At 36.8% G+C, this 27036-nt stretch overlaps 1 protein-coding gene across 1 annotated transcript in view; it reads right to left on the bottom strand.

Annotated features, from left to right (window-relative positions):
• Positions 1-27036, bottom strand: part of LOC127445224 (dystrophin-like) — a 157977-nt gene that overhangs the window by 106780 nt on the left and 24161 nt on the right. Inside the window, exons 16-32 of the mRNA XM_051705117.1 lie at positions 26005-26185; positions 24368-24513; positions 21460-21672; positions 19229-19342; positions 17752-17907; positions 17382-17552; positions 16137-16319; positions 13958-14092; positions 12577-12729; positions 12326-12487; positions 9298-9408; positions 8872-9045; positions 8261-8416; positions 6112-6282; positions 3894-4073; positions 2716-2838; positions 288-458 (exon numbers count right to left, since the gene is read on the bottom strand). Coding sequence (XP_051561077.1) covers positions 288-458; positions 2716-2838; positions 3894-4073; positions 6112-6282; positions 8261-8416; positions 8872-9045; positions 9298-9408; positions 12326-12487; positions 12577-12729; positions 13958-14092; positions 16137-16319; positions 17382-17552; positions 17752-17907; positions 19229-19342; positions 21460-21672; positions 24368-24513; positions 26005-26185 — 2700 coding nt within the window. The remainder of the gene's footprint in view (positions 1-287; positions 459-2715; positions 2839-3893; positions 4074-6111; positions 6283-8260; positions 8417-8871; positions 9046-9297; positions 9409-12325; positions 12488-12576; positions 12730-13957; positions 14093-16136; positions 16320-17381; positions 17553-17751; positions 17908-19228; positions 19343-21459; positions 21673-24367; positions 24514-26004; positions 26186-27036) is intronic.

Below are 27036 nucleotides of genomic sequence, written 5' to 3'. Positions count from 1 at the left end.
TAATAAAGATCATAACAGTGCAGTTTGTGCTATTAAAATGAGTAGTTAAACAGCAAGAAGGCATCTTGACATGGATTATAAATTAATAATATTTATTATTATTACTGGCCTTGTTTGCCACTGATAGTGATAGTGTACAGACAGCAGGATTGGGGAAATGATCCAAGCCAGTCTCAAACTCACATCATCCACATTAGTGCCATTGCTCAATGTATATAACAGTATATGTACTGTATGTATCTGACACATATATTCATACCTCTTCTCATATGTTAGAACATCAGTACCTGTCCTGTTAAAATCCTCTTGGCAATGATGTCAAAGCGCTGGTTGAGTTGTTCTAGCTTGGGTTCCACCTGAGCTTTACAGTGTTCTCCTTGATTCTTTACCAGTTCCTTGGCCAGACCCTGAACAGCTTCGACCTTCCCTTTCATCTCCTGCAGTTCCTTCTGCAAACCCTGCTCAAAGAAAGACATACATTTTTCAAGATACACCTTGTGCTTATAAAGTGTTGTTCCTAAATGCTTGATTTGTTTTGTTTACTAATATAAGTCAAGCCATTTTGTGAAATCTGGTGATGGCTAAATTCGAAAGCTGATGTTAGTCCAAGATCTTTTTTGCAGTGTTAGAGATGGCAAACCTTCAGATTTTTGACTGTATTCAATTAGATGAATACATTTTAACAGATATAATAAACAGAAATAAATGAAAAATGAAAAAAAAAAAAAAAGCAAACTTGGCAAACTTATATTTGTTTATTTGTTTAATCGTTTAGAAATATTATTATGTATTTTATATGTGCATTTTTGAATGTGTGAATAAGGAAAAACATTTATATATATTTATATATATATATATATATACACACACACACATACAGGTGCATCTCAATAAATTAGAATGTCGTGGAAAAGTTCAGTAATTTCAGTAATTCAACTCAAATTGTGAAACTCGTGTATTAAATAAATTCAATGCACACAGACTGAAGTAGTTTAAGTCTTTGGTTCTTTTAATTGTGATGATTTTGGCTCACATTTAACAAAAACCCACCACTTCACTATCTCAACAAATTAGAATATGGTGACATGCCAATCAGCTAATCAACTCAAAACACCTGCAAAGGTTTCCTGGGCCTTCAAAATTATCTCTCAGTTTGGTTCACTAGGCTACACAATCATGGGGAAGACTGCTGATCTGACAGTTGTCCAGAAGACAATCATTGACACCCTTCACAAGGAGGGTAAGCCACAAACATTCATTGCCAAAGAAGCTGGCTGTTCACAGAGTGCTGTATCCAAGCATGTTAACAGAAAGTTGAGTGGAAGGAAAAAGTGTGGAAGAAAAAGATGCACAACCAACCGAGAGAACCGCAGCCTTATGAGGATTGTCAAGCAAAATCGATTCAAGAATTTGGGTGAACTTCACAAGGAATGGACTGAGGCTGGGGTCAAGGCATCAAGAGCCACCACACACAGACATGTCAAGGAATTTGGCTACAGTTGTCGTATTCCTCTTGTTAAGCCACTCCTGAACCACAGACAACGTCAGAGGCGTTTTACCTGGGCTAAGGAGAAGAAGAACTGGACTGTTGCCCAGTGGTCCAAAGTCCTCTTTTCAGATGAGAGCAAGTTTTGTATTTCATTTGGAAACCAAGGTCCTAGAGTCTGGAGGAAGGGTGGAGAAGCTCATAGCCCAAGTTGCTTGAAGTCCAGTGTTAAGTTTCCACAGTCTGTGATGATTTGGGGTGCAATGTCATCTGCTGGTGTTGGTCCATTGTGTTTTTTGAAAACCAAAGTCACTGCACCTGTTTACCAAGAAATTTTGGAGCACTTCATGCTTCCTTCTGCTGACCAGCTTTTTAAAGATGCTGATTTCATTTTCCAGCAGGATTTGGCACCTGCCCACACTGCCAAAAGCACCAAAAGTTGGTTAAATGACCATGGTGTTGGTGTGCTTGACTGGCAAGCAAACTCACCAGACCTGAATGGGGTATTGTCAAGAGGAAAATGAGAAACAAGAGACCAAAAAATGCAGATGAGCTGAAGGCCACTGTCAAAGAAACCTGGGCTTCCATACCACCTCAGCAGTGCCACAAACTGATCACCTCCATGCCACGCCGAATTGAGGCAGTAATTAAAGCAAAAGGAGCCCCTACCAAGTATTGAGTACATATAAAGTAAATGAACATACTTTCCAGAAGGCCAACAATTCACTAAAAATGTTTTTTTAATTGGTCTTATGATGTATTCTAATTTGTTGAGATAGTGAATTGGTGGGTTTTTGTTAAATGTGAGCCAAAATCATCACAATTAAAAGAACCAAAGATTAAACTACTTTAGTCTGTGTGCATTGAATTTATTTAATACACGAGTTTCACAATTTGAGTTGAATTACTGAAATAAATGAACTTTTCCACGACATTCTAATTTATTGAGATGCACCTGTATATATATATATATATATACTGGATAGATAGATAGATAGATAGATAGATGTCAAAACATTATCATTATAGAAGAGATGGATAAATGTTTATGTACATATAGGCCTTTTTAAACTTAAAAAGGCACAACAACATAACATAAGGTTAAAAAGACAGAACATTTTAATAGTAAGTTGTAACATATTATTATTAATCTATACTGCTTTGTCTGTTTCAATTGGTCATCAAGTGCAATGGCTCATTGTGTGTGCCTATCATGTGCCGGCGAAGACCTTAATAACGTGCTTGACGCAGCCCTGGCTTTCCATCTCATCCATTGTTTCTTCCGCATGATCCATCCAGGCGTTGATCTGAGCAATGTTCTGCTCAAGTGTTTTCATTTGATTCTGGTAATCCTGTGAGAGATGCAAAGCTGCGTTTACATTTCAATCAGAGTTTAACACAAGGACACATTTCTATCTCAAGACAGATGGGTTAAATATTGGGTTATTTATAAAGTTATTTACAAAGCAGAGCAAGGTGAAACTAGATTTCAGTTGTCCTCGAGAATCAAAAATACATAGTCATTGAGCAATGTAAAGGCAACTTTAAATGATTAAATGTACAGTGGCCCCAAAAAGGACACTTTTGCATACTTAAAAATGTAAGAATTCCATTACAGTAGTGGTATCTGCAAACAAATGATGCTAGATCGTTTCTTAAAACCACTGTAACATTTGCATATAATGCAAAGTTATTCATAAATTTTTAAGAATGGCTTAAGTGTCCACATTTTTTGGGGGGCCACTGTATGCATGGAAGACAAGAACAATCACAATTCAGATTGCAAACAGATGTAACAAAGTAAAATCCCAATTTAGAATGCAAATATTACAATGACTTAATCTTTGCCGGGTACATTTTGGATGCTGAACAGTATATCAATATAAGTCAAAGGGAGATTTTCAAAACTCTCTCTCCAATTTCTTAAAAACTATGACATTTACAAAACCAAAAATAGACAGACTGCCACAGGAATGAGTGGTAAGCTTGTTCAACCGGACTGCGCATTGGAAATGCGTCGTCCAAACACTCGCATCTGCGTATGAGTAAAGTTTGTTTCTGGCCTAATACATTTTGTTATGGGTTTAGAAAAACCCCTAACCAGAATGCATGAACAATATCAATGCCGTGCCTCATTGCAAGCACTGTAAATATATTAAAAAAGTAAAAAAGATTAGATAAAATGGAGAAAAAAAAAGGAGTGAAAAAGGTAATAAGAAAGAGCATGAGATGAATGTGTTGAACACTTTCATAACATTATTACCGCCTCCAGATATCAGCGTCTGGATTTTGAGGAACAATATGGAGATGTGAAATTGAAAGGAAATGAATTTAGCCTTGTAGGGCATATTTAGCATGAGAAGTATTTTGCACAGAATAAAATGAATAGGGTCAGACGGTTACTCACCAACAGGAGTTTCAGCCACTGCTCGCTCCATGACATCACTGTGATCCAGTTGCAGTTGAGCAGACTGACTTTGTCATCAATCAGGTTCTCCTGGCTCTGGAGTAAACCCTTCAGGGTCTCTGCCAGCTCTCTCACCAGCTTCAGCTGTGGCTTATGACACTCTGTGTCTTCCTGTTTGGCCTGGGTGAAGAGGTCAAAGAGAGTTTTGAAATTGGTTGTAACATGGTGGTTTCAAAATGTCTATCTAACGTAGTCTTCAATTGCCAGACTTTTTACTATGGACATAATGTCTGGCCCACTTTGCAGCTTATTCCGGCCAATAACCATCCACTAAGACAGGAAGGGGCCATCTGACTGACAGGTAAAACACCCAACCACAATTGTCTTGTTTTTACGTGACATTTAGGCGCAGGTCAATCTGAAAAAAGATAGAACGCTGAAAACAAAGGTGAATAGGTTTACTTGGTACTTGTTACAAAGTATCTCAAACAAAACTCTGAGTCTTTAAAAAATCTGATTCCATTAACATCGTAATCTTTGCCAAATCTGACTAGTTTTCTTTAGAAGTGATCATTGATTCAACCAGTAACACTGTTTTCATCATCGATTCATCATGCTTAAAGGAAAAGTTCACCCACAAATGAAAATTCTCTCATTATTTACTCACCTGTATGCTATTCCAGATGTGTATGACTTTCTTTCTTCTGCAGAACAAAAACTCCAGAAGTGATATGATGTGAGTATGAGTGAGAAACAGATCAATAATTAAGTCCTTTTTAACCATCAATCTCCACTTTCACATTCTTCTTCTTTTGTTTTTGACGATTTGCATTCTTCGTGCATATTGCCACCTACTGGGCAGGGAGGAGAATTATAGTAAAAAAGGACTTAAATATTGATCTGTTTCTCACCCACACCTATGATCAGGGTTGGGAGGGTTACTTTTGAAATGTATTCCACTACAGATTACAGAATGCATGCTGTAAAATGTAATTTGTAACGTATTCCATTAGATTACTCAAGGTCAGTAACGGATTCTAAATACTTTGGATTACTTCTTCAGCACTGGTAGATTTTTTCACTTGTTTTGACTATAAAAACTCTGCCAGTACAGTAAGACAAAATACATTCTCTGATAAACCTAAATATCTTATGCAGTGTTGTTTCTAAAACAAGATAAATCAAATTTATCTCGTTTTAAGGATTTTTAGATATTTTTACAGGAAAACAATACAAAAATTATTATCAAGAATACGAATATTGCACTAATATCAAAGGTCTTACTAGAAAAAAGAAATTATGATCCAACGTGAATTTTCTTGACAAACAAATATGATTGTGCCTGGTAACATGTGCATGTAAAATGGCTAGAAATAGCATTTTAACTTAGCATAAAGCTGACAATTTACACAAGGTTTATTTCTATTTCTTCTGCTCCAAACTTACTTCAAACTTACTTCTCAGTCTGCTCGTATGAAGGTAGCACATCATAAGAAAGTGTTTCACCGCTGTTCAAATGCACGTTGAATCGCATCATTTATATGTATACATAAAGCTAGAACATCTGAAAGGACTAAATATTAAATGAAACAAATTACAATAAAATGCAAAGTAATCTCTTCAGTAATCAAAATACTTTCTGAATGTAACTGTATTATAATTATCAATGATTTAAATTGCAACTGTAGTGGAATACAGTTACTAATATGTTGCATTTTAAATACGTAATCCTGTTACATGTATTCCATTACTCCCCAACCCTGCCTATCATATCGCTTCTATAGATATAGATTTAACCACTGGAGGCATACGGATTACTTTTATGCTGCCTTTATTGGAGCTTCAAAATTTTGGTCATCATTCACTTGCATTGTATGGACCTACAGAGCTGAGATATTCTTCTAAAAATCTTTGTGTTCTGCAGAATAAAGAAAGTCATACACATCTGGAATGGCATGAGGGTGAGTAAATGATAAGAGAATTTTAATTTTTGGGTGAACTATTCCTTTAATGACTAGTGAACCAATATAACTGCATGTCTAAAATTAAATAAGGAAGAAATAAAACATTAGCCATTTCTCAATTTATCATCGGAGTACTTGCTACATTAGCTTCAAAGATAAAAAAAATAATTAATGCAGCATTGTATTTTTAGTTTGCAGCAAATGTTGAACACTGCTGTTGAAATGAAACCAATATGATTTGAGTATTCATTTACATTTGCCCATGCCAGTTCTGACTCCAGGTCACTTGGCATCCCCTCCACTGAAGACCGGCGAGTCAGTTCCTCATCAGTAGCTGCCAGCCATTCTGTCAGGCTGTTTACCTCCTTCTTAAACTTCCTTAATAACTTCAACATTTTCTCCAGTTCCTGCTTTCCTTCTGTCACCTACAGAGAGACAATAAGAAGAAAAGCTCTGTCAGACATGCAAAGCCATCAATGACAAATTACCAAATCAAAAGGTTAAGGGATGACATTTATGAGCAAATCTGAAATTGCCCTACATCATGATACTAAGCTTTTCTGCCTTATATTCGCTATGATTATCAAAGAACTGAAAACTATACATTTTAGCAGAATCCTTTCGAATAATGATATAAATGTAACTTGAAATATTTCACTCAAAAAATGGCAAATCTAACAGTATAGACAATCAGAAACACAGTGCGAGTCAAAAGCTTCGACAAATCTGATTGAATTTGTTTCTCATTGTCTTAAAAACCTGAATTCCAAACTTTCCTATCCAAACTTAATATTTGGACACAACTTTAGCTAAGCAATTTGTTGATTCATTTCCCTGAAAAGTGTAAATGCTGTGGTTCCATGGCACTATCAAAACATTGCTCTGATTGAGCATTGAACACTGAACATTGACTCAACCAATGTGGTGAGTCTAGGGTGGGGCTATTTGTTTTTCTGACCAATGGAAGAAGGGGGTAAAAAATTATTTTTTGATTTTCTCCCCTTTTCTCCCCAATTTAGAATGCCCAATTCCCAATGCACTCTAAGTCCTCGTGGTGGCGTAATGACTCGCCTCAATCCGGGTGGCTGATGTCGAATCTCAGTTGCCTCCATGTCTGAGACCGTCAATCCGCGCATCTTTTCACGTGGCTTGTTGAGTGTGTTACCGTGGAGACATAGTGCGTGTGGAGGCTTCACGCTATTCTCCGTGGCATCCACACACAACTCGCCACGCGCCCCACCGAGAGTGAGACCCACATTATTATGACCACGAGGAGGTTACAAGGTAATGGAACTTTATAAAGATGGAAAAGGATATAAAAAGATCCAAAAGCCTTGAAAATGCCAGTCAGTACTGTTCAATCACTTATTAAGAAGTGAAAAATTCAGGGATCTCTTGATACCAAGCCAAGGTCAGGTAGACCAAGAAAGATTTCAGCCACAACTGCTAGAAGAATTGTTCAGGAGAAATATAGGCTGCTCTGGAAAAAGACAGCGTGGTTGTTTCAAGGAGCACAATACTTGTTGACCCCTCTCCAAACATAGCGCTTATGGTTGTGACCATAAAGCTCTATTTTGGTTTCGCCACTCCAAATTACAGTGTGCCAGAAGCTGTGAGGTGTGTCGAGGGCTTTTTTGTAGCATTGGCTTCTTTCTGGAAACTCGACCATGCAGCTTATTTTTGTTCAAGTATCGTCGTATTGTGCTCCTTGAAACAACCACACCGTCTTTTTCCAGAGCAGCCTGTATTTCTCCTGAGGTTACCTGTGGATTTTTCTTTGTATCCTGAACAATTCTTCTGGCAGTTGTGGCTGAAATCTTTCTTGGTCTACCTGACCCCAAATTTTCCACTTCTTAATAAGTGATTGAACAGTACTGACTGGCATTTTCAAGGCTTTGGATATCTTTTTATATCCTTTTCCATCTTTATAAAGTTCCATTACCTTGTTACGCAGGTCTTTTGACAGTTCTTTTCTGCTCCCCATGGCTCAGTATCTAGCCTGCTCAGTGCATCCACATGAGAGCTAACAAACTCATTGACTATTTATACACAGACACTAATTGCAATTTAAAAATTCACAGGTGTGGGAAATTAACCTTTAATTGCCATTTAAACCTGTGTGTGTCACCTTGTGTTTCTGTAACAAGGCCAAACATTCAAGGGTATGTAAACTTTTGATCAGGGCCATTTAGGTGATTTCTGTTACATTTTGATTTAAAAAGGAGCCAAACAACTATGTGATAATAAATGGCTTCATATGATCATTATCCTTAAATAAAATATTTTTTGCATGATCAGTCATATTTTCAAAATCAATGCCAAAATTTCACAATTTCTGCCAGGGTATGCAATCTTTTGAGCACAACTGTATATGTAGTGTCCCAGTCTTGCATTAAGCCTTACTTGTGAACCCAAGTCATTGTACACAAGTTTAAGAGCCGTCAGTCTGTTGTCCAGTTCCCTGGGTTGCTCTGTCTGCTGCCTCTGCACAATCTGTCTTCCTGTCTTTATCACTGTCTCCACCTCTGATTTCACTTCACTCAGGTTCTTATAGAAATTCTGCACAGGAGAAACAGATTGAAGAGAATGCATTAAAACTACCATTAATGTGATATTGCTTCCTGACAAGCACTAAACTAAAAACTTACGGTCAAAACATTTTTAAAGAACTTTTAACTCTTAAAATAATATTTTAGCACTGTAATGTTAGTACTGTCAGTCTGACATCATACACACATAAAAGATAATACATAACATAATTTATAATACATCAAATTATAATAACATTTGAAGCGGATGAAAATGTTTGAATTTAAAGAAGCAAAGAATAAAACTCTAACTTTAATAAAACTTTATTAAGACTTAAAATAAAATAAATAACTTTAATTACACATTTCACATGAAGAAATCAGTTAATCTGCATGGCAATAATTCCAGCATTAACAACTGAAGTATTCATAAAATAAAAAATAGGATAAAAGCTATTAAAACACCATAAAGCCAACATTACCCACCATGCACTGCTCCAGCTGTGACTGTACCACCTCCTGCTCCACGCTCCGAATACTCAACACTCCCAACTTCCCTTTCACCTCCTCTAACATATGCTCACATTCCCTCAAACGCTGATCAAAGTTGGCTGGCTTTTGGAAAAGCCGGAACTTGGTTTTCACTTGCAATAATTTAACCTTACCAAAGAACAAGAATACACAATTTTTTTTTAACAGGTATTAACATGGGTTAATTTAAAAATTATTAAAATGTCATTGTTTGGTTAAATTAACAATTTGATATTTTATATTTATTTGGCATATCTGTATGTATGAGTCTGTATAAAATATATACTGTATATGAGAAGTTAAGCTTATTTTAAAACATAATGGCTTTGATAATACCAGAAAAAATTATCTGTTTGAAGTTATTTGATCTGTGGTTCTTACATATGTTGCGTCAATCTCTCTGATCACTTTTTCTGATGCATCAACTTTAATGGCCTTTTTCTTCATGTCATCCAGAGTTGTATCATGACCATTGAACTCACTTTGGATTTTCTGTTAAAAAGGCAATAATCAGGTAAGCAGTGATGTCCTTTTATACATAGTACTGTAACATTACATATGTTTTTTTATACACTTAAATATGATATTGAAAAGAATATTGAAAATATTGAAAATAAAATTAAAAATAAATTTTAAATTATGTTTTAAATACAAATATAAAATAATAATATAAAAATATTATATGATAATTTACCCTTATGCACCGTTCATCGTTAAATCACATTCCAGTTGTTCCCGGTCAAAAGTGACCGGAAACAATAAATGTGTAATGTTTTACATTTTCATGAAAGAAATGTAACAACTCTAAATTAAATAATGTAAAAGCAATTAAGTTGTGCATTTTTTTTAGACCTTATTATTTTTTTTTATTTACTAATTTATTTACCTATATGACCTTGAAAATTTCCTTTTTGATTTTTTATATGAATATTTTCTCAGATACTGAACCAATCCTCATAAATGGTACACGGTTTGAAAGCTTTAAGTCTCAAACTGTACTGTCCGTTTAAAAAAAAAAGAAAAAAAAAAAGATGAAATTCCAAGTATAAACACTAGATGGCTGCAGAGAGCTACTTATTCATCCCTGGTTGAAGAGATGATGATTTCTATATTTTGTCACAAGTTCTGCTTTTAGATAAATTCAGCAAAAAAAAAAAAAAAAAAAGAAACATCCCTTTTTCAGGACACTGTATTTTAAAGATAATTTTGTAAAAATCCAAATAACTTTACAGATCTTTATTGTAAAGCGTTTAAACAATGTTTTCCATGCTTGTTCAATGAACCAAAAACAATTAATGAACATGCACCTGTGGAACGGTCGTTAAGACACTAACAGCTTACAGACTGTAGGCAATTAAGGTCACAGTTATAAAAACTTAGGACACTAAAGAGACCTTTCTACTGACTCTGAAAAACACCAAAAGAAAGATGCCCAGGGTCCCTGCTCATCTGCGTGAACGTGCCTTAGGCATGCTGCATGGAGGCATGAGGACTGCAGATGTGGCCAGGGCAATAAATTGCAATGTCCGTTCTGTGAGATGCTTAAGACAGCGCTACAGGGAGATAGGAAGGACAGCTGATCTTCCTCACAGTGGCAGACCATGTGTAACAACACCTGCACAAGATCGGTACATCCGAATATCACACCTGCGGGACAGGTACAGGATGGCAACAACAACTGCCCGAGTTACACCAGGAACGCACAATCCCTCCATCAGTGCTCAGACTGTCCGCAATAGGCTGAGAGAGGTTGGACTGACTGCTTGAGGGCCTGTTGTAAGGCAGATCCTTACCAGACATCACCGGCAACAATGTCGCCTGTGGGCATAAACCCACCTTCACTGGACCAGACAGGACTGGCAAAAAGTGCTCTTCACTGACAAGTCATGGTTTTGTCTCACCAGGGGTAATGGTCGGACTCGCGTTTATTGTCGAAGTTGGATCGATTTGGAGGTGGAGGGTCCGTCATGGTCTGAGGCGGTGTGTCACAGCATCATCTGACTGAGCTTGTTGTCACTGCAGGCAATCTCAACACTGTGTGTTACAGGGAAGACATCCTCCTCCTTCATGTGGTACCCTTCCTGCAGGCTCATCCTGACATGACCCTCCAGAATGACAATGCCACCAGCCATACTGCTCATTCTGTGCATGATTTTCTGCAAGATAGGAATGTCAGTGTTCTGCTATTGCCAGCGAAGAGCCCAGATCTCCATCCCATTGAGTACGTCTGGGACCTGTTGGATCGGAGGGTGAGGGCTAGGGCCATTCCCCCCAGAAATGTCCGGGAACTTGCAAGTGCCTTGGTGGAAAAGTGGGATAACATCTCACAGCAAGAACTGGCAAATCTGGTGCAGTCCATGAGGAGGAGATGCACTGCATCTGGCCACACCAGATATTGACTGTTACTTTTGATTTTGACCCTTGTGTTTGTGTATTATAGATGTGTTATGGTTTCACCAATTCATTTTGGTGTGTGTTTTTCTGTATTGTGACTTATTTATATAATAAATAATGAAAAACAAAAATTTAACTGGGAAGTAACTTTTTTTTTTTTTTTCCTTCTACCACTTAGACTGATCGAATCAACTCCAATTTCTTTGTGTGTGTTCAGATATCAAATGGATGAAAAGTCACCAAGTCTCGTACCCGTCAGATAAAGGAAACCAGTTTTATTGAAGAAACAAAATTGATTTCTGTCAAAAATGACTGATCAGTGCATGAGGGTTAAAAAAATGTTGACGGGGGAAAAAAAACAATTTACACAAAGCGATACACCACTTTAGGTCATGCATTACAGGGATTTTCCCACATCCTTAACCTAAACCAGGGCCATAACCACCATAGACAATATTCAGGTTAGTAGTTGACCAATTTGGGTATTTTCAATGACAGATTCTTAAACTTTTATCTTTGGTTCCCCCCAGTCTTATCATTTTTGGTTACTGGTATATCTTTACCAGTTATCATAGTAAAATCATTGTAATATTTGAGTTCGAGTGGCTTATTGCTTTTATAATATGGCAGCAACATTATAAAGCAATATTATAAAGGACACTAATGTTCAATTAATAAATCACGTCATCATTAATAATAGTAATAAAATAAACAATTCTTCCAATAAGTAATGTAATTCATTAGGCTAACTTCAGGCTGTTTATGGTTGTAAATTGACGATGGCATATGACCATAGAAATCAACTGATGTATGGTCACAGGTGTGTGTATAACAACTATTTTGAAGTTTTGTAGCTTATCGAATCGTATTTTTGAGCTGGAACTATTTGGAACTTTAATTTTCCATATAAAATGAAGTCCATTAAACTATTCTGTGTGAATCACAAAACTATGCTCCAGAAAAGTTAATAACTTTAATGTTTGTTTGTCCAAACAGATGTGAGATATCTGAATACCTGGGCCTCCTGTGGTATCTGAGCAGCATCTATGCCATCTGCTATGTAAGCAGTCAAATGTCGGTCAGTGGTGTTCAGAGAGTCCAGAATGTTACGGAGTGTTTTGTCATTCTCTTGGGTCCACTGCAAACTCTTCTCCAGCTGCTGTCGCCTTTGCAAAGCCTGTCATTGAGATCGAAAAGAGGAAGGGAAGGCTTCAGCTATTGCATAATAATTTAGGTGGAAAACACTATTGAAAGCGCTGCTCCTACCCTTTGCATTAGCTCATCCCTGCGTGTGTTGTAGTCCTCCACTTTTTTGTGTATAAGCTCATTGAGGACTCTGCCGTCCATAAGGGTCTGGGCTAGTTCATGGATCTGGTTGCGGTTATACTCAGGATGCTCCCTCATCATGGTGTCTAAGGACTGAAAGGAAAAGGAAACATTACAAATGAAGATTGTTGACCAGTTTCAATAACAGTTTGACACCTCTGTTATAGATGTAGTGTAGTTCTACACCTAAAACTTTTAGTTTTAAAAGAAACATTTCCAGTATGACTACTTTATCATTACCAGTGCATCATTAGCCCACTGAAAAGAAAAATTACAGAATAAATCTCCTTTGTATCTCAGTTGTAGTAATCTCACATGTGTCTCCTTTAGAGTTTCAGAAGAGATCTCAACAATGTTACAAACAAGATATCAAAGTCTGTAATCAAAAGTCAGAGATTTCCATATGAACTAAAAAAATTCCAACCTAGTCTCATAGAATGAACGACATTTTTGCAAACTGACTTTTATGTCCTGTGTTCTACATTCCATCAGTTTCCTGATGAAATTAACACTGAAGGCTCTACAACAACTTTGCATTTTATTCACTTTCACACAAATCACAACTACAATGGCTGATTATGGATTTATAAATAATTATTTTTCACACTATTACTCACACACTGCTTTGTTATGATGTCAATACACTTGTACTATAATGCATCATTTGAAAAATGACTGAAAATTGTTCTAACGCTTGTATTACACACCCACCTACATTTACATGTTATTACACGTGAAAGGACAGTGCCATAGAAGTGACACGGAATGACGTGGTTGCTTCAGAAAATGTGCTTTTCATTTTGCATTTTATTTTTGGACACTATCGGATAGGTTTAGGCGTTGGTTTAGGGTCAGGATGTGTGTTTTGTTTACTTCTCATTTGCATTTAAAACACTAATGGTTAGGTTTAGGTTAAAGTTTGAGGTTAGGGAGGTACGTTTTACTCATTAAAACCTCCATCTAATATTCACCTTAAAAACATTGTCTAATTACAACATAATTTAACTTGATTTTGGCGCCCCCCGCTGGACATTTCAATGGAAAACTGCAGCAAAACGTGTAATAAGACACAAAATTTAATTTCACAAAAATGTTGCCACGGTCACGTAATGTTCTGAAATTTTCTCCGAAAAACTTCCAAGATCAAATTATCTATGCTATCCACATTCATTTTATAGCTCTATATTCTTACTGTACGTCCACAAATGTCTGTTTTCTTTCTAAGCAAATACTTAAATCCAATAATTTTTTTGTATTATTGTCTACACAATGCTTTCCGTTTCACCAAATGGTCTTCTTGAGTCCATAGCTATGCACTCACATTCAAAGCTTCTTCTAGTTCCTCTACACCTCCTTGAATGGTTTCCGTTTCATCAAGTTTCTTCTCCAGTAGATCCATCCAGGCATTCTCCAGCTCCAGATAAGACAGCAGCTCACACCAGCACGCCCACACCTCCTACAACAGCCAGCAGAGATGGAGCGATGCATCTGGTTAATCATATATCACCAACATGTACATTCACATCTCACATGGATTCAGGAGGACTCATAGAGTTAGTTTGTATAAAAACCAAAGAGCCTTGATCAAAGGTACACTAAAAGTGGGACTTTAGATGTATTGGGGAATCTACTATAAAACTGTAGCTTGTCAAGTAACAAGCCAGTGTTACTTTTCAGTTTTATATTTTAGTTATATTTTTTATGTAAACTGTTAATTTTTTTTTTATCAAACTGTAAGAGACCAAACTTTAATAAAATATTCAAATATAAAAAATAAAATAAAAATGAATTTAATATGTAGGAAAACTGTCCTGAGAAGCCGAGTTCCTGAAATAATAGCATATAATAAATATACTGAAGCATTAGACAATTTTTAGAAGTTACTGTGTTGTAAATTCATCAAAGTTTAGAGGTTTAGACTCATTTAGCACGTTTTTAAGCAAACGGCGTATACACAATGCAAGTCACGCATCCTGACTAGCGCGTAACCTTGTTCAAGTTCACCTGTTTATTTGCTTCATTTTCTGTGCAGATGTAAATTGTAATATTATGTTTCTGTTGAAGATATTGCTGATTAATCCCACATCTTGTCATATTTTCATCAACAGTATGTTTGAATTAAAACTGTATGATTGTCGTCATGATGCGACTTTTTTGTCTGTCTTCGTTGTCTTTGACAAAATCAAAAAACCCTTTGTCAACCAACATTTTCTTCAGTAATTTTGTTGATGAGATTAACACTGTTTACTGGAACAGATAAATTTACACTAAACAACAACAAACTTGAAGAAACCCTAATTTATATAACTCTAATATAATAGAATATATGCAGCATATGGAAAAGATTCAATTAATAATTTTACTCATATGTAGCACTGGAGAGTCTGATTCATTTTAGTGAACTGGTTCATTTGGGAGTCCGATTCATTTTAGTGAATTGGTTCATTTGGATGATTCTTGTAAATGAAAAGATTTCATTTCATTTACTAGAATCATCCAAACGAACTGATTCACTAAAATGAATCTGACTTTCCAGCGCTACATATGAGAAAGAGGAAATTTTAGTGGACTGTTCTAATTATTGTCCCATAGGGCTGGGCGATATGACGATACATATCGTGGTGATGATATAAAATGTCAATCGATAGAGATTTTGCTATATCCTGTATTTCGCGTTATGTACATTTTCATGCGCGCAGTGTGGGCTTATCTATCAGTGGGCAGGTGTTCACACGAGACTGAGAGAATTTAAGAAACATGGACAGAATTTTATAAAATTTCTTCTCATCTGATGTGCACATCCGTGATTCATGTGAGCGTCGTGTGCGCTATCTCTGGATCACGCAAGTGTGCGAGTCCAGCAGGATTCCTGATATTTACAGGAGAGCACAGAGCAGGATCACGCGCGCTACTTAATCATTTTTGACCCAGGAAAAACCCTGAAAAAACATCTCCACAGAACGGGACAATGTCAAGAAAATGAAGAGGAGCTTGTTATTAAAACAGGTGCGGAGTACCACCAGTCCCTATACGCATATTACGCAGTCTGCGTAAGGCACCATCTCCCTAGGGTGGCACCAGAAATATATATAATATATAATAGTATATATAATCCACACTCCATTGTTTCGGTTGAAGAAGTACATCATCCGGGTTCTTGTAGTACACTTTTTTTCATTGCATTTTCAGTGTGATCACACTTCTCACACTACTAACACTACAAAATAGTGTAGAATAGTACAGAAGTATGCAATTTAGGATGCATCTTTAGTTTAGTTAGTAGCCTCACAACTTTTCGTTAGTTACTCCCTAGCACTGTACTTTAGGAATTGAACCTAGTTCCTGCAGTTCAGCTGATAGAGCATGGTACTAGCAACATTAAGATCATGGCTTTGATTCCCAGGGAATACACAGACTGATAACTGACTTGAATGCACTCTAACTTGCTTTAGATTTAAGGCACACCTGCAAAACTCCATGAAACAGACTGTCACGCTCACCTCTAAAGTCTTGCATTTTCCATCAAGCCGACTGCACAATCGCTGGTAGTTTGAAGTCAAAACATCCAGTTCTGCCTTCAGGGCATCATGGGCTACAGGAGGAGCTTTTGAAATGAAATTGGTGACTTTATCCGATAGCAGCTTCACCTTGGTTTTCTTTTGATGGATCTCCTCTTGAGCCCTCTGAATGGAAGAGAGAAGGAAATAACGAGAGCATTCAACAGAGGTTTCCACCAAGGTTGGCAAACATCAGCTTTCTCCTAAGCCTCTGTTTGCAAAGTTAAGCCAATCCTGGCATGAGAGCAGAGAGAATAAAAGAAAGGAAGATCCCTGCTGCTAAAACAGAATGATTTATATTGAACCTGGGACGTTAACCCAGAATTTGCCTGAGATTAATATCTCTTGTCTAAATGTCAGTCAACAGTTACCTGGGGAGAATCTCAAAAATGTTGTTCTCACTACATCAAGGTTTTTTTTTCCTCCCCCCTTTTCTTTAAACTTAAGAGTCTTGACACTTTTCAGCTGGTACCATTTTTGTCACAAATTACATTTTTAATGGGACAGTTCTCATCATTTATTCACCCTCATGTCATTCCAGATGTGTATGACTTTCTTTCTTCTACAGAACACAAATTAAGATTTTTAGAAGAATATCTCAATTCTTCATTCATTCAATGCAAGTGAATGGTGGCCAGAACATTGAAGGTCCAAAAAGCACATAAAGGCAGCATAAAAGTAATCCACACGACTCCAGTGGTTTAATCCATGTCTTCAGAGACGATATGTGAAAAACAGATCATTAGGCAGAGTGGAGAAATTATAGTAAAAAAGGATTTAAATATTGATCTGTTTCTTACCAACACCTATCATATCGCTTCAGAAGACATGGATTAAACCACTGCAGTCATATGGATTACTTTTATGCTGCCTATGTCCTTTTTGGAGCTTCAAAGTTCTGGACACCATTCACTTGCATTGTATTGACCAACAGAGCTTCTTCTAAAAATCTTTGTTTATGTTCAGCAGAAGAAAGAAAGTCATACACATCTGGTAAGGTGTTTTTTTTTTGTTGTTTTTTTTTTTTTTGGGAGCTATCCCTTTAAAACAATAAAAGCAGAAATCCCAGAGTTTTAATTTTGAGTTATTGATGTTATTCTTTTATTGTGAAATGTATCTTTTATTCATGAAATAAGAAACTAAGGTGATACTAAGATTATAACCACTCAAACCAGTGAAAGATCAAACCTTCAACTCTTCCACGGCCTTTTGAAGCTCCTCAGGTGTTTTGTACTGGAAGTCTTGTTCCAGGTACTCTTCCTCGGCTTGAGCTATCCATTCCTGCATTTCCTGCATCTCCTTGCTCAAACTCACCGTCATATCCAGCCCTCCTTTCAAGGCAGATTTCTTTAGATAAGCCTGTGGAACAACAACAAACAGTTCAATCATCTTTTTGTGTCAAGCCTTCGGCTAAAAACTCCATGGAAAGCTCTACTAACATCACTAAACTTAGATATTGCCTTGGTGTGAAAATGGTATGCATGGGCTTCTTTAGAGGATTAAATTGCACCTCACCTCATAATTAATTAGTATAAAGCCCATGTGGCACATTAATTACCTGTTTGCAAATGAGCTCCCACTGAGCATTGAGTTCATCCAGCATCTTCTGTATTTTGATGGCAAACGGCACCTCGGCTTCCCTCTTCAAGGCCAGTCCCACCTCATTGATTCCATTCAGACTCGGCTGGACAGTGTGGATGTCATTCACCAGAGCCTGGCAAATCAAATGAGGATGTTTGAAATAGACGGTGTTGGCCACTCTGAAAACCAGGTCATACCAATGCACTGACCCAATTCTAAAAGCTATTGCCATATTATTGCAGCAAATGTACCATGGGGTACAAAAAAAATATTGAAATAGTATGTGAAAAATAACATTTCATGATAAGCAGCAGTTTTCATGACCAGTAATATGGAAAATAATTTCCAATGGTTGCCTGAAAGGAGAAAGCATGGGCATTACTGAGTCGGGTCCCAATGGGTTCCTGGCTTATTCATCTACTGCCGCGGCTATATTAACAGCACTACCAACAATGTGTTTTTTCAGATTTCATCTTAGTGAGAAACAGTTCTTTCTCATCCAGACCAATGCTTTAATTTAGGCTAAGCTTTGCCACTGAAAAAGATGTGCGCTCTCCTGAATTTAAATTTTTGGGCCATGTTCATGAAAAACACTATGGTGTGTTTTTGGGCCATTGGCACTTTCCACAAATAGAGTGTAAAATAGGACCGAAACTCTTAAAAATTAAGTTGCTTTTGCATTTTTAACGAATGATCTGTAAGAGGAGTTGTTCAAGCTTCAGAAAATGTTTCTTAAAATATTGTCAGCCTAAGGAGTGCAAACTCAATATTATATTAGCTGTATTATTTTCTGCTCATTTTATATGAAGTTCACAATGTATAAATACAGTTTAAACCCCCGATTTGTTTGATTTTCTAGCATTAAACATTAAATACACATTAAAATTAACATTATAGTTACTGAAATATTTATATTTCCCATAAATGCAAGTAAACTATTTATTCAAATTTTTTCTTACATTAACTTGAATATTTATTGGTTTCATTATTTTATTGTTGAATACAGTCGAGAAGGCCAAAAGGTTGAATAGGCTAAAATCATTTTTAATAGTAGTCATGCTAGGTTCATTTTAATTTAGAGCACAGTTTATGAGTTTGAGTTTGTTTATTTTATACGGGGTGGGGGTGTACGTTTAAAAAGTAATAAAGCGAAAAATTAAAACAGAGAAAGAAAAGAGATAAAACAGAAAAGATTGAAAAGAAAAACTAATATTTTTAACAGATGTGTATTTATAAGATTATGTTTGGATTACGTTGTATAACATATCTAATAGCTTTTACAAAAAATATATAGAACTTATATATATATAGAAAGCAATTGGACACCAAATTGTCTCCTATTCATGGAAAGTGCCCTCTGTTGTTTTTTTTAGCACATCTTGCTCTAGATCAGAATGGCATCAGCAGGTCTATTCCAAGTTAGTTTTATTGCTAAATAAATTAAGTGTCTTCACCGTGCACTGTTCCAACTGTTTCTCCAAGGCCTCAGCGTCTCCCAGTGCTGGCAATTCCTCATTCAGGAAAACATCAACCTCTGCCATCCACTTCTGCAAGGTCTTTGTGTCATTCTACCATGGGATGAAATTAAGATATATTAGAAGATGCATTCACTATATTTGTTTTTTATATATACAGTAGACACTTTTTTCCACAACAAATAGGAAAGAAAAATCACAAATGGTATCTCTATTTTTTCACACTTAAATTCCGTATGGACAAAGGTTTCCCGTATGTCAAATTTTGATTCTTAGCTAAATGTTTCCTCAAGCATATGGCTAAACCCCAAACTATGTATTAACAATTCCCCCTTTTGCTGGAAAGAATGGATGGAGAGGGGTGTTGCTACACTTGGTGACCTTTATGAAAATGGAGCTTTGAGATCAATTGAAAATATAAACAGCAATTTGGGATTTCTAGGTCTCAGTTTTTTCAGGTATTTACAGTAGCGCCATTTACTTTGTACTATTTTTGGTGGTAGTACAAGCCCCCTAAAACTGCAGACCCTCTTTGTATGGTGCTCACAGCCTTTGGAAAAGGGCATGAAGCATCAGTGTATAATTCCTCATTGATTCAGAGTCTTGGTGATGGAGTCTTAACAGGTCTTAAGAGGTAATGGGAAAGAGATCTGAACTTGGTACCTGAGAATGGGGAGTGGGTAAGAATTTTGAAAAATGTTAAAACTATGTCTAGGAATGCAAGGGTACACCTTATTCAGTTTAAGATTTCATTTCTAATGGACCCCCTCTAGATTGTTTAGGCTTGGTTTAAAAGACACAGCTACCTGCTGGCGATGTCAGTTGGAGGATGGAGATATATCTGTGGTTCTGCGCTAAGATTCAAGAATTCTGGTTAAGAGTCCAGAATTTCATCTGTGAGGCTCTAGACACTCAAATTTCATTCTACCCTAGACTATGTATATTGGGTGATGGGTGGTTATTAAAGTAGGTGACAAATAAACAAAAAGCTGGGTCCAAACTAGTGTAATGATTACCAGACAAATAATTTTTAGAGGATGGAAGTCAATTGGCATTCCCTCATATCAAGAATGGTTCACCGAAATGGGTAGGGTGGCGGCATTTGAAAAGATGCCATACAAACAGCTTGGCAGATTAGATGAATATGGTAAGAAATGGGACAAATATATGACCTTTCTGGAAGGCTCTCGTGAGGGACATGTGGAGAAAAACACTTTTTTTCTCTCTCTTTTTTTCCTCTTCGCGTTTGTATGTATATTCTCAGGCTTGGACCACGGGAATGTTTGTTGGGGGTTGGGGTGGGGTTGGGGACTGGGAGGGGGATAGGGAATTAATGGGGGTTAAAGGGGATAATGGTTGACTCTGTGCATGTATATTTTGCTTTGTTTTGTGTTATGTTAGAGAATCAACCAATAAAAATGTTAATCTGAAAAAAGATCTCTTTATTACCTCAATAGTTTCTAGAGAGCAATTAAATCAAACAGAGAGCAAATCAAAAAAGTGCTTATCAAATTTTCCACCTGAAATACAGACCCAAATAATCTCACACAGGTCTCATTTCAGAAAAGATCACAAAAATGTCATAAACTGCACTCAGGTTAGTCAAGTTCCCAAAGTCTGCAGTCAAAATATTTCTCAAAATGAATCCCAAAAAATCTTTCCAAGACCCAATTACCTGAATATTATATCTACACTAATTTCAAAGCTCTATATTCTCACTGTGCGTAAACAATTATCTTATTTGTGTCTGTTTTTATTTCTCTTAAGAAATTGTAGGGGAAGCATAATTTGCTTTGATATTAAGCATTAATACACAGCTTTCAGGAAAACCAGAATCTGATTGGTCGATTGCGGCATTCTTTAGTCAAATATATTTGTATACTGACCATTAAGCTGTATGATTGACTGTTGTCCCAGGCAACCAATATTCTACATGGCTGTGCTAGTATCGCTGGTCATAATCACAAAATAAACTCATTCAGAGTGATACAAGACTTCCTGATCACCCTGTTTGGGTTTATTTTGCAAAAATGACAAAGATTATTTTGTGGCTGACTGTACATTATTCCTTACTTAGCATATACCCTGTAGTACAGTCTATTTGGAAACCACCTAGTGTAGTGTCTGTGAAGTGTATCTGCTACAGGGAAACTAGGGCCAGTGCAATTAAAGGAAAAGCCTGTTCAGCATGTTGTTTCAGCAGCACGTGCCTGGAACTGCTGTAGTTTGATCATGTGATCCTGCAGCTCCTGAATGTTCTCCTCCAGCTGCTCACACACGCGTCTCCAGCGCACCATCATGTTGTCCAGCTCAGTCCGGTACTTCTGACAGATCTCAGGTGGTGTTTTCTGGAACACCTGCTCAGCCATCTTATTGAGATCATCCACCTCACTCTGATGCTCCTTCTGTGCTGCTTGAATTGCCTATGAAATATTGTGAAAACATATTCAGTGTACACTGGCAGCCAAAAGTTTGTAATAATGTACAGATTTCGCTATTATGGAAAGAAATTGGTACTTTTATTCACCAAAGTGGCAATCAGCTGATCACAATGTATAGTCAGGTTATTAATAACGTGAAAATTTACTATTACAATCTGAAAAAAACAAAAACAAAACAAAATCAGAACTTCTTAAACTACTTAAAATATTTCTCATCAAAAAATCCTCCATGTGCAGCAATGACAGCTTTGCAGATACTTGGCACTCTAGCTGTCAGTTTGTCCAGATACTCAGGTGACATTTCACCCCACGCTTCCTGTAGCACTTGCCATAGATGTGGCTGTCTTGTCGGACACTTCTCACGCACCTTACAGTCTAGCTCATCCCACAAAATCTCAATGGGGTTAAGATCCATAACACTCTTTTCCAATTATCTGTTGTACAATGTCTGTGTTTCTTTGCCCACTCCAACCTTTTCTTTTTGTATTTCTGATGTAAAAGTGGCATTTTCTTTGCAATTCTTCCCATAAGGCCTGCACCCCTGAGTCTTCTCTTTACTCTTGTACATGAAACTGGTGTTGAGCGAGTAGAATTCAATGAAGCTGTCAGCTGAGGACATGTGAGGTGTCTATTTCTCAAACTAGAGATTCTGATGTACTTATCCTCTTGTTTAGTTGTACATCTGGGCCTTCCACATCTCTTTCTGTCCTTGTTAGAGCCAGTTGTCCTATGTCTTTGAAGACTGTATTGTACACCTTTGTATGGAATCTTCTGGGTTTTTTTTTTTTGGCAATTTCAAGCATTGTATAGCCTTCATTCCTCAAAACAATGATTGACTGACGAGTTTCTAGAGAAAGCTGTTTCTTTTTTGCTATTTTTGACCTAATCTTGACCTTAAGACATGCCAGTCTATTGCATACTGTGGCAACTCCAAAACAAAGACAATGTTAAGCTTAATTTAATGAACCAAATAGCTTTCAGCTGTGTTTGATATAATGACAAGTGATTTTCTAGTACCAAATTAGCAATTTAGCATGATTACTCAAGGATAAGGTGTTAGAGAGATGACTGCTGGAAATGGGGCCTGTCTTGATTTGATCAAAAATGACTAATTTCAAATAGTGATGGTGCTGTTTTTAACATCAGTAATGTCCTGACTATACTTTGTGATCAATTGAATGCCACTTAAAGTACCAATTTCCTTCCGAAACAGCAAAATTTGTACATTATTCCAAACTTTTGGCTGCCAGTGTGCATAAAGCAGTTTTCATGCACACATATAGTTAAGAATTCACAATGAATGTTCTGATTAACAAAAAAGTAATGCTTTAAATAGAATAATTTTTGGACAATTTGAAAAACAAATAGCGGTAACACAAATGTATTATAAAATTGACCATTGTTTTACTATAGTTACACTAATTGTAGTAACCAGTGTGCAAATTATGGAGGGTTTGGGGGCATCTGACCCTTTCTAATCGATATTCAGTGTACAAACAGCAATTCTTGCTTTTTAATATATCTTTTTGGCTTTACACATCTGAAGTTTAACTGATCGCAACGATACTTTTTCAATTACACACGCACAAAAAATGCATAAAACAGGTTTAATTCTACACATAACATAAAGGACATTTTTATAGCATTTTCAAACAACATAAAAGTAACCACAAATATTGGTTACATTAGTCCGAAAATAAATGTTCACTTGCCGACAAATAGACACTTGCAAACAGAAATCATGTTCACCTGAGAAAGTAACCATAAGAACAGTACATTAATTGTGGGTTTTCCATTAAGATAAATATTGGACGGTACATAGTCAAAACACACAAAAAGTACTGTCATTATAATAATAATTAAAAAAATTGTTTTATAATTTTCTTTATCACACATTATACATTTGCACATATACAGTGAAATTCTTCTTTTTCACATATCCCAGCTAGGCTGAGGTCAGAGTGCAGGGTCAGCCATGATACGGCACCCTCTGGAGCAGATAGGGTCAAGGGCCTTGCTCAAGGGGCCAACAGTGGCATCTTGGCGGTGCTGGGGCTTGAACCCCCGACCTTCTGATCAGTAACCCAGAGCCTTAACCGCTGAGCTACCACTGCCCATTATTTATTGCCAGGGTCAGAAATTTAGGGGGGCACGGAGCAAAACTGCCAACAAAAATACCCCTGAACTTTTTTAATGTGAGGGCAAACAAAATGCCCTCGTAATGAATTCTTCTGTTTTTATTTCTTAGTTATACATATCATGGCATAAAATATGTATTGATGTTGATTTAATGTTGAATGTTGGCAAAAGTCAATTTGGTTTGTACGAGACAAACCATAACAGACTGCACCCTGAAAATTACCTATACAATTCCTTAGAACAAGCTTACTATGGTATTTTGGTGGAAATGTTGCAGATTTGGTGAGCAAAGGAATCTACTAACTAGGTACCCATGTGTTTATAATTTCTATTACTTTTGATGACAAATTCCATAGGCTGATTTTGTTGAAGCCACAGTTACATTGTTCACCAATTATAATGAGGACCCATCCTCGGTTTTACCTGTTGTTATAGTCTTACTATAAATACAAATTTAACGATAGTTACGGTGCAAGAACAATGGTGAATAGTTCAATAATGGACTTATCAATATTTCAAGAAAAAAAAAAACTCAAACCATGATGTCTTTGAGTCTCTGCTCCATGACTGGGTACTCCGTGACTGCAGTGGAGGGGATGGATAGTTTATTCTCACACTGCTGCAGCCAGGCCAACAACGCTGCCATCACCTCCTTATAACGTGCAGGTGGAAGACTGGATTGGACTAACATGAGAAAAGAGAAGGCAGATCAGGGCACAGTTTGAAGGTACAGGTTCATGTGCAGGTCTGCATGGAATCTGCACCAGCAGAACTCCATTTAAAGTCCAACAGTTTTCCACAGATTTCAAATGTTTTTTGAACATTTGAAAAATCTATACATCCCCGGCCCCTTGCAAAGTCATTTATTATATCATTTGGCTATTTGGATAATGATTTAATATACAAATAAGAGGGTAGGAGCTCTCTGCTAAGTTTTAACACAATTTAATAGTCATAGTATATACACCCTTAACTGAATTAACACTTTTCATGAACTTAAAAATTAATTGACCTAAAGGCTTATAATTAGATGCTTAAAAGTTAGTTTTGTAGACAAAAATAAATTGTGACTATGTGTGAATTTCTATTCATTTTTAATGGATATGTTGGACTTTTTGGGGGGGGGGGGGGGGGGGTGGATGGGTTACAAGGAAATCTAGGGGAATCCCCCTTAGACCTGGCCATGCTTGATATTGAAAGAAAAGAAGCCAACAACTGTCATAAAGTTGGTTGACAGAATGCCCAGAGTGTATGGAACTGAAATCTAGACAAAGGATGACTAATCTGAAGAAGCTAAAATATAAGATAGATTTGATTTGTTTAACAATTGCTACATAACAGTTTCAATTACTTTTATCCTAAATGTGGAGAATTGTAAACAATAATGTGAAAAACTGCACAGTCTGTGTCTGATAACACAAGCTTTAAGAATCACATTAAAGTGTTTATCTTCACTTTCTCAGTGAAACTCAAAAGACACCACTTACCTCTTTGCCAGAGAATACATAAAAATGAGAACAAGGCCATGAAAATTTCAAACGCTTGTGCAGAATAATAGGGTAGAAAAGCTTGTTGATTTTTTTTTTTGGATTTTTCCCCTTTTTCCCCCCCAATTTGGAATGCACTTTTAAGTCCTTGTGGTCGCGTAGTGATTCGCCTCAATCCGGGTGGTGGAGGACGAATTCCCATCTTCCTCCGTGTCTGAGACTGTCAACCCACGCATCTTATCATGTGGCTTGTTGAGCGTGTTGCCACGGAGACATAGCGCGTATGGAGGCTTCACACCATCCACTGCGGCATCCACGCTCAACTCACCACGTGCTCCACCAAGAACGAACCACATTATAGTGACCACGAGGAGGTTACCCCCATGTGACTCTACCCTCCCTAGCAACCGGGCCAATTTGGTTGCTTAGGAGACCTGGCTGGAGTCACTCAGCATGCCCTGGTTTTGAACTAGCGAACTCCAGGGGTGGTAGCCAGTGTCTTTACCACTGAGCTACCCAGGCCCCCTGAAAAGCTTGTTGATTTAAAAGATTTATTAAAATGCTGCAAGGTCAGAGGAAAACATAATCACACCAGACCACACTGCAAATCCTACAAACAAGTGCTGTCATAGTACAGTATGTACTCCCTTACATCACCCCAAATAGCCCAATACTAGGCAACCCTCACCCAGTACGAGCTGTCGTTCCCGGGCCCACAGGTCCTCGAGGACTTGGTGGTAGTGCTCCTGGAAGGCAGAGATGTCGGCATCAAAAAGGACAGGCGTCTCTTCTTTCTCTCTCAGCTCCTGAAGTTGTTCGTGCAGCTTCTCCACTTGTAGTTGAAGAGTGGAGAGGCGAGCAATCTCATCCTGTGAACAGTAATAAACCGGTCTCGTCATGTTTCAAGATAAGTGACATAATGGCACAAATACTGGCAGGAACAGTGGCCTAATCTTTGTGCTGTCTACCTTCAGCACCTAAAGTAGGAATAAACACGACCAATTATTATGCATAACTTTAAGTATTCCTGTCTATACTGACTCATATTGTGAGCTGAACATTATACCACAAGGCAAATGTTTATATGAACTTCCCAATAAGAAATTCTCAATAAAAACTGCATAAAATCTTGGACTTTTCTCTACAACACTTTGATTGCATCTTCTGTCCTTTAATAAAATGTACAGTATATAGAGCTTATTGATAATGTGCTGTTTACGTATAAACCACAATAAAAAAATTATCTCTTGACAAATCTAAAAAAAATAGTAACTTTGTAACTTTAAATCTCATTATTGCTGTCTGTAGCCATATAAGAATTTTTTTCTGATAAGTTAATTCCCAAAACATTTCTAAACCTGACTTAATACTGTACTTTTATTTATCACACTTGCATAACACAACATTATTATGTTAACACAATATTATGTTTTATATCATAATATTATTAGAACTGTCAATCATTTAAAAAAAATTATTGAATAAATTACATAATGTGCTAATTAATGAATCCAATTAATCGCAATAATACCATATTTTGTGTATATTTAATTTGACTAAATTAACATGTTAAAATGACAGCCCTAAATATTATAATAATTACATATTATATTATTATATTTATATTTGTTAAATATTAAGGTTATTTTAGAAAATAAAAAATAAACTAAGGGATAATTACAAAAGATAATCAATGGGTTAATGGTATGCAATGGTAAAA

The sequence above is a fragment of the Myxocyprinus asiaticus genome, chromosome 8, assembly GCF_019703515.2.
Source record: "Myxocyprinus asiaticus isolate MX2 ecotype Aquarium Trade chromosome 8, UBuf_Myxa_2, whole genome shotgun sequence".
NCBI classification, from domain to species: Eukaryota; Metazoa; Chordata; class Actinopteri; order Cypriniformes; family Catostomidae; genus Myxocyprinus; species Myxocyprinus asiaticus.
The sequence above is the reverse complement of the archived record's forward strand: the minus strand, read 5'-3'. Positions and strand labels throughout refer to the sequence as shown.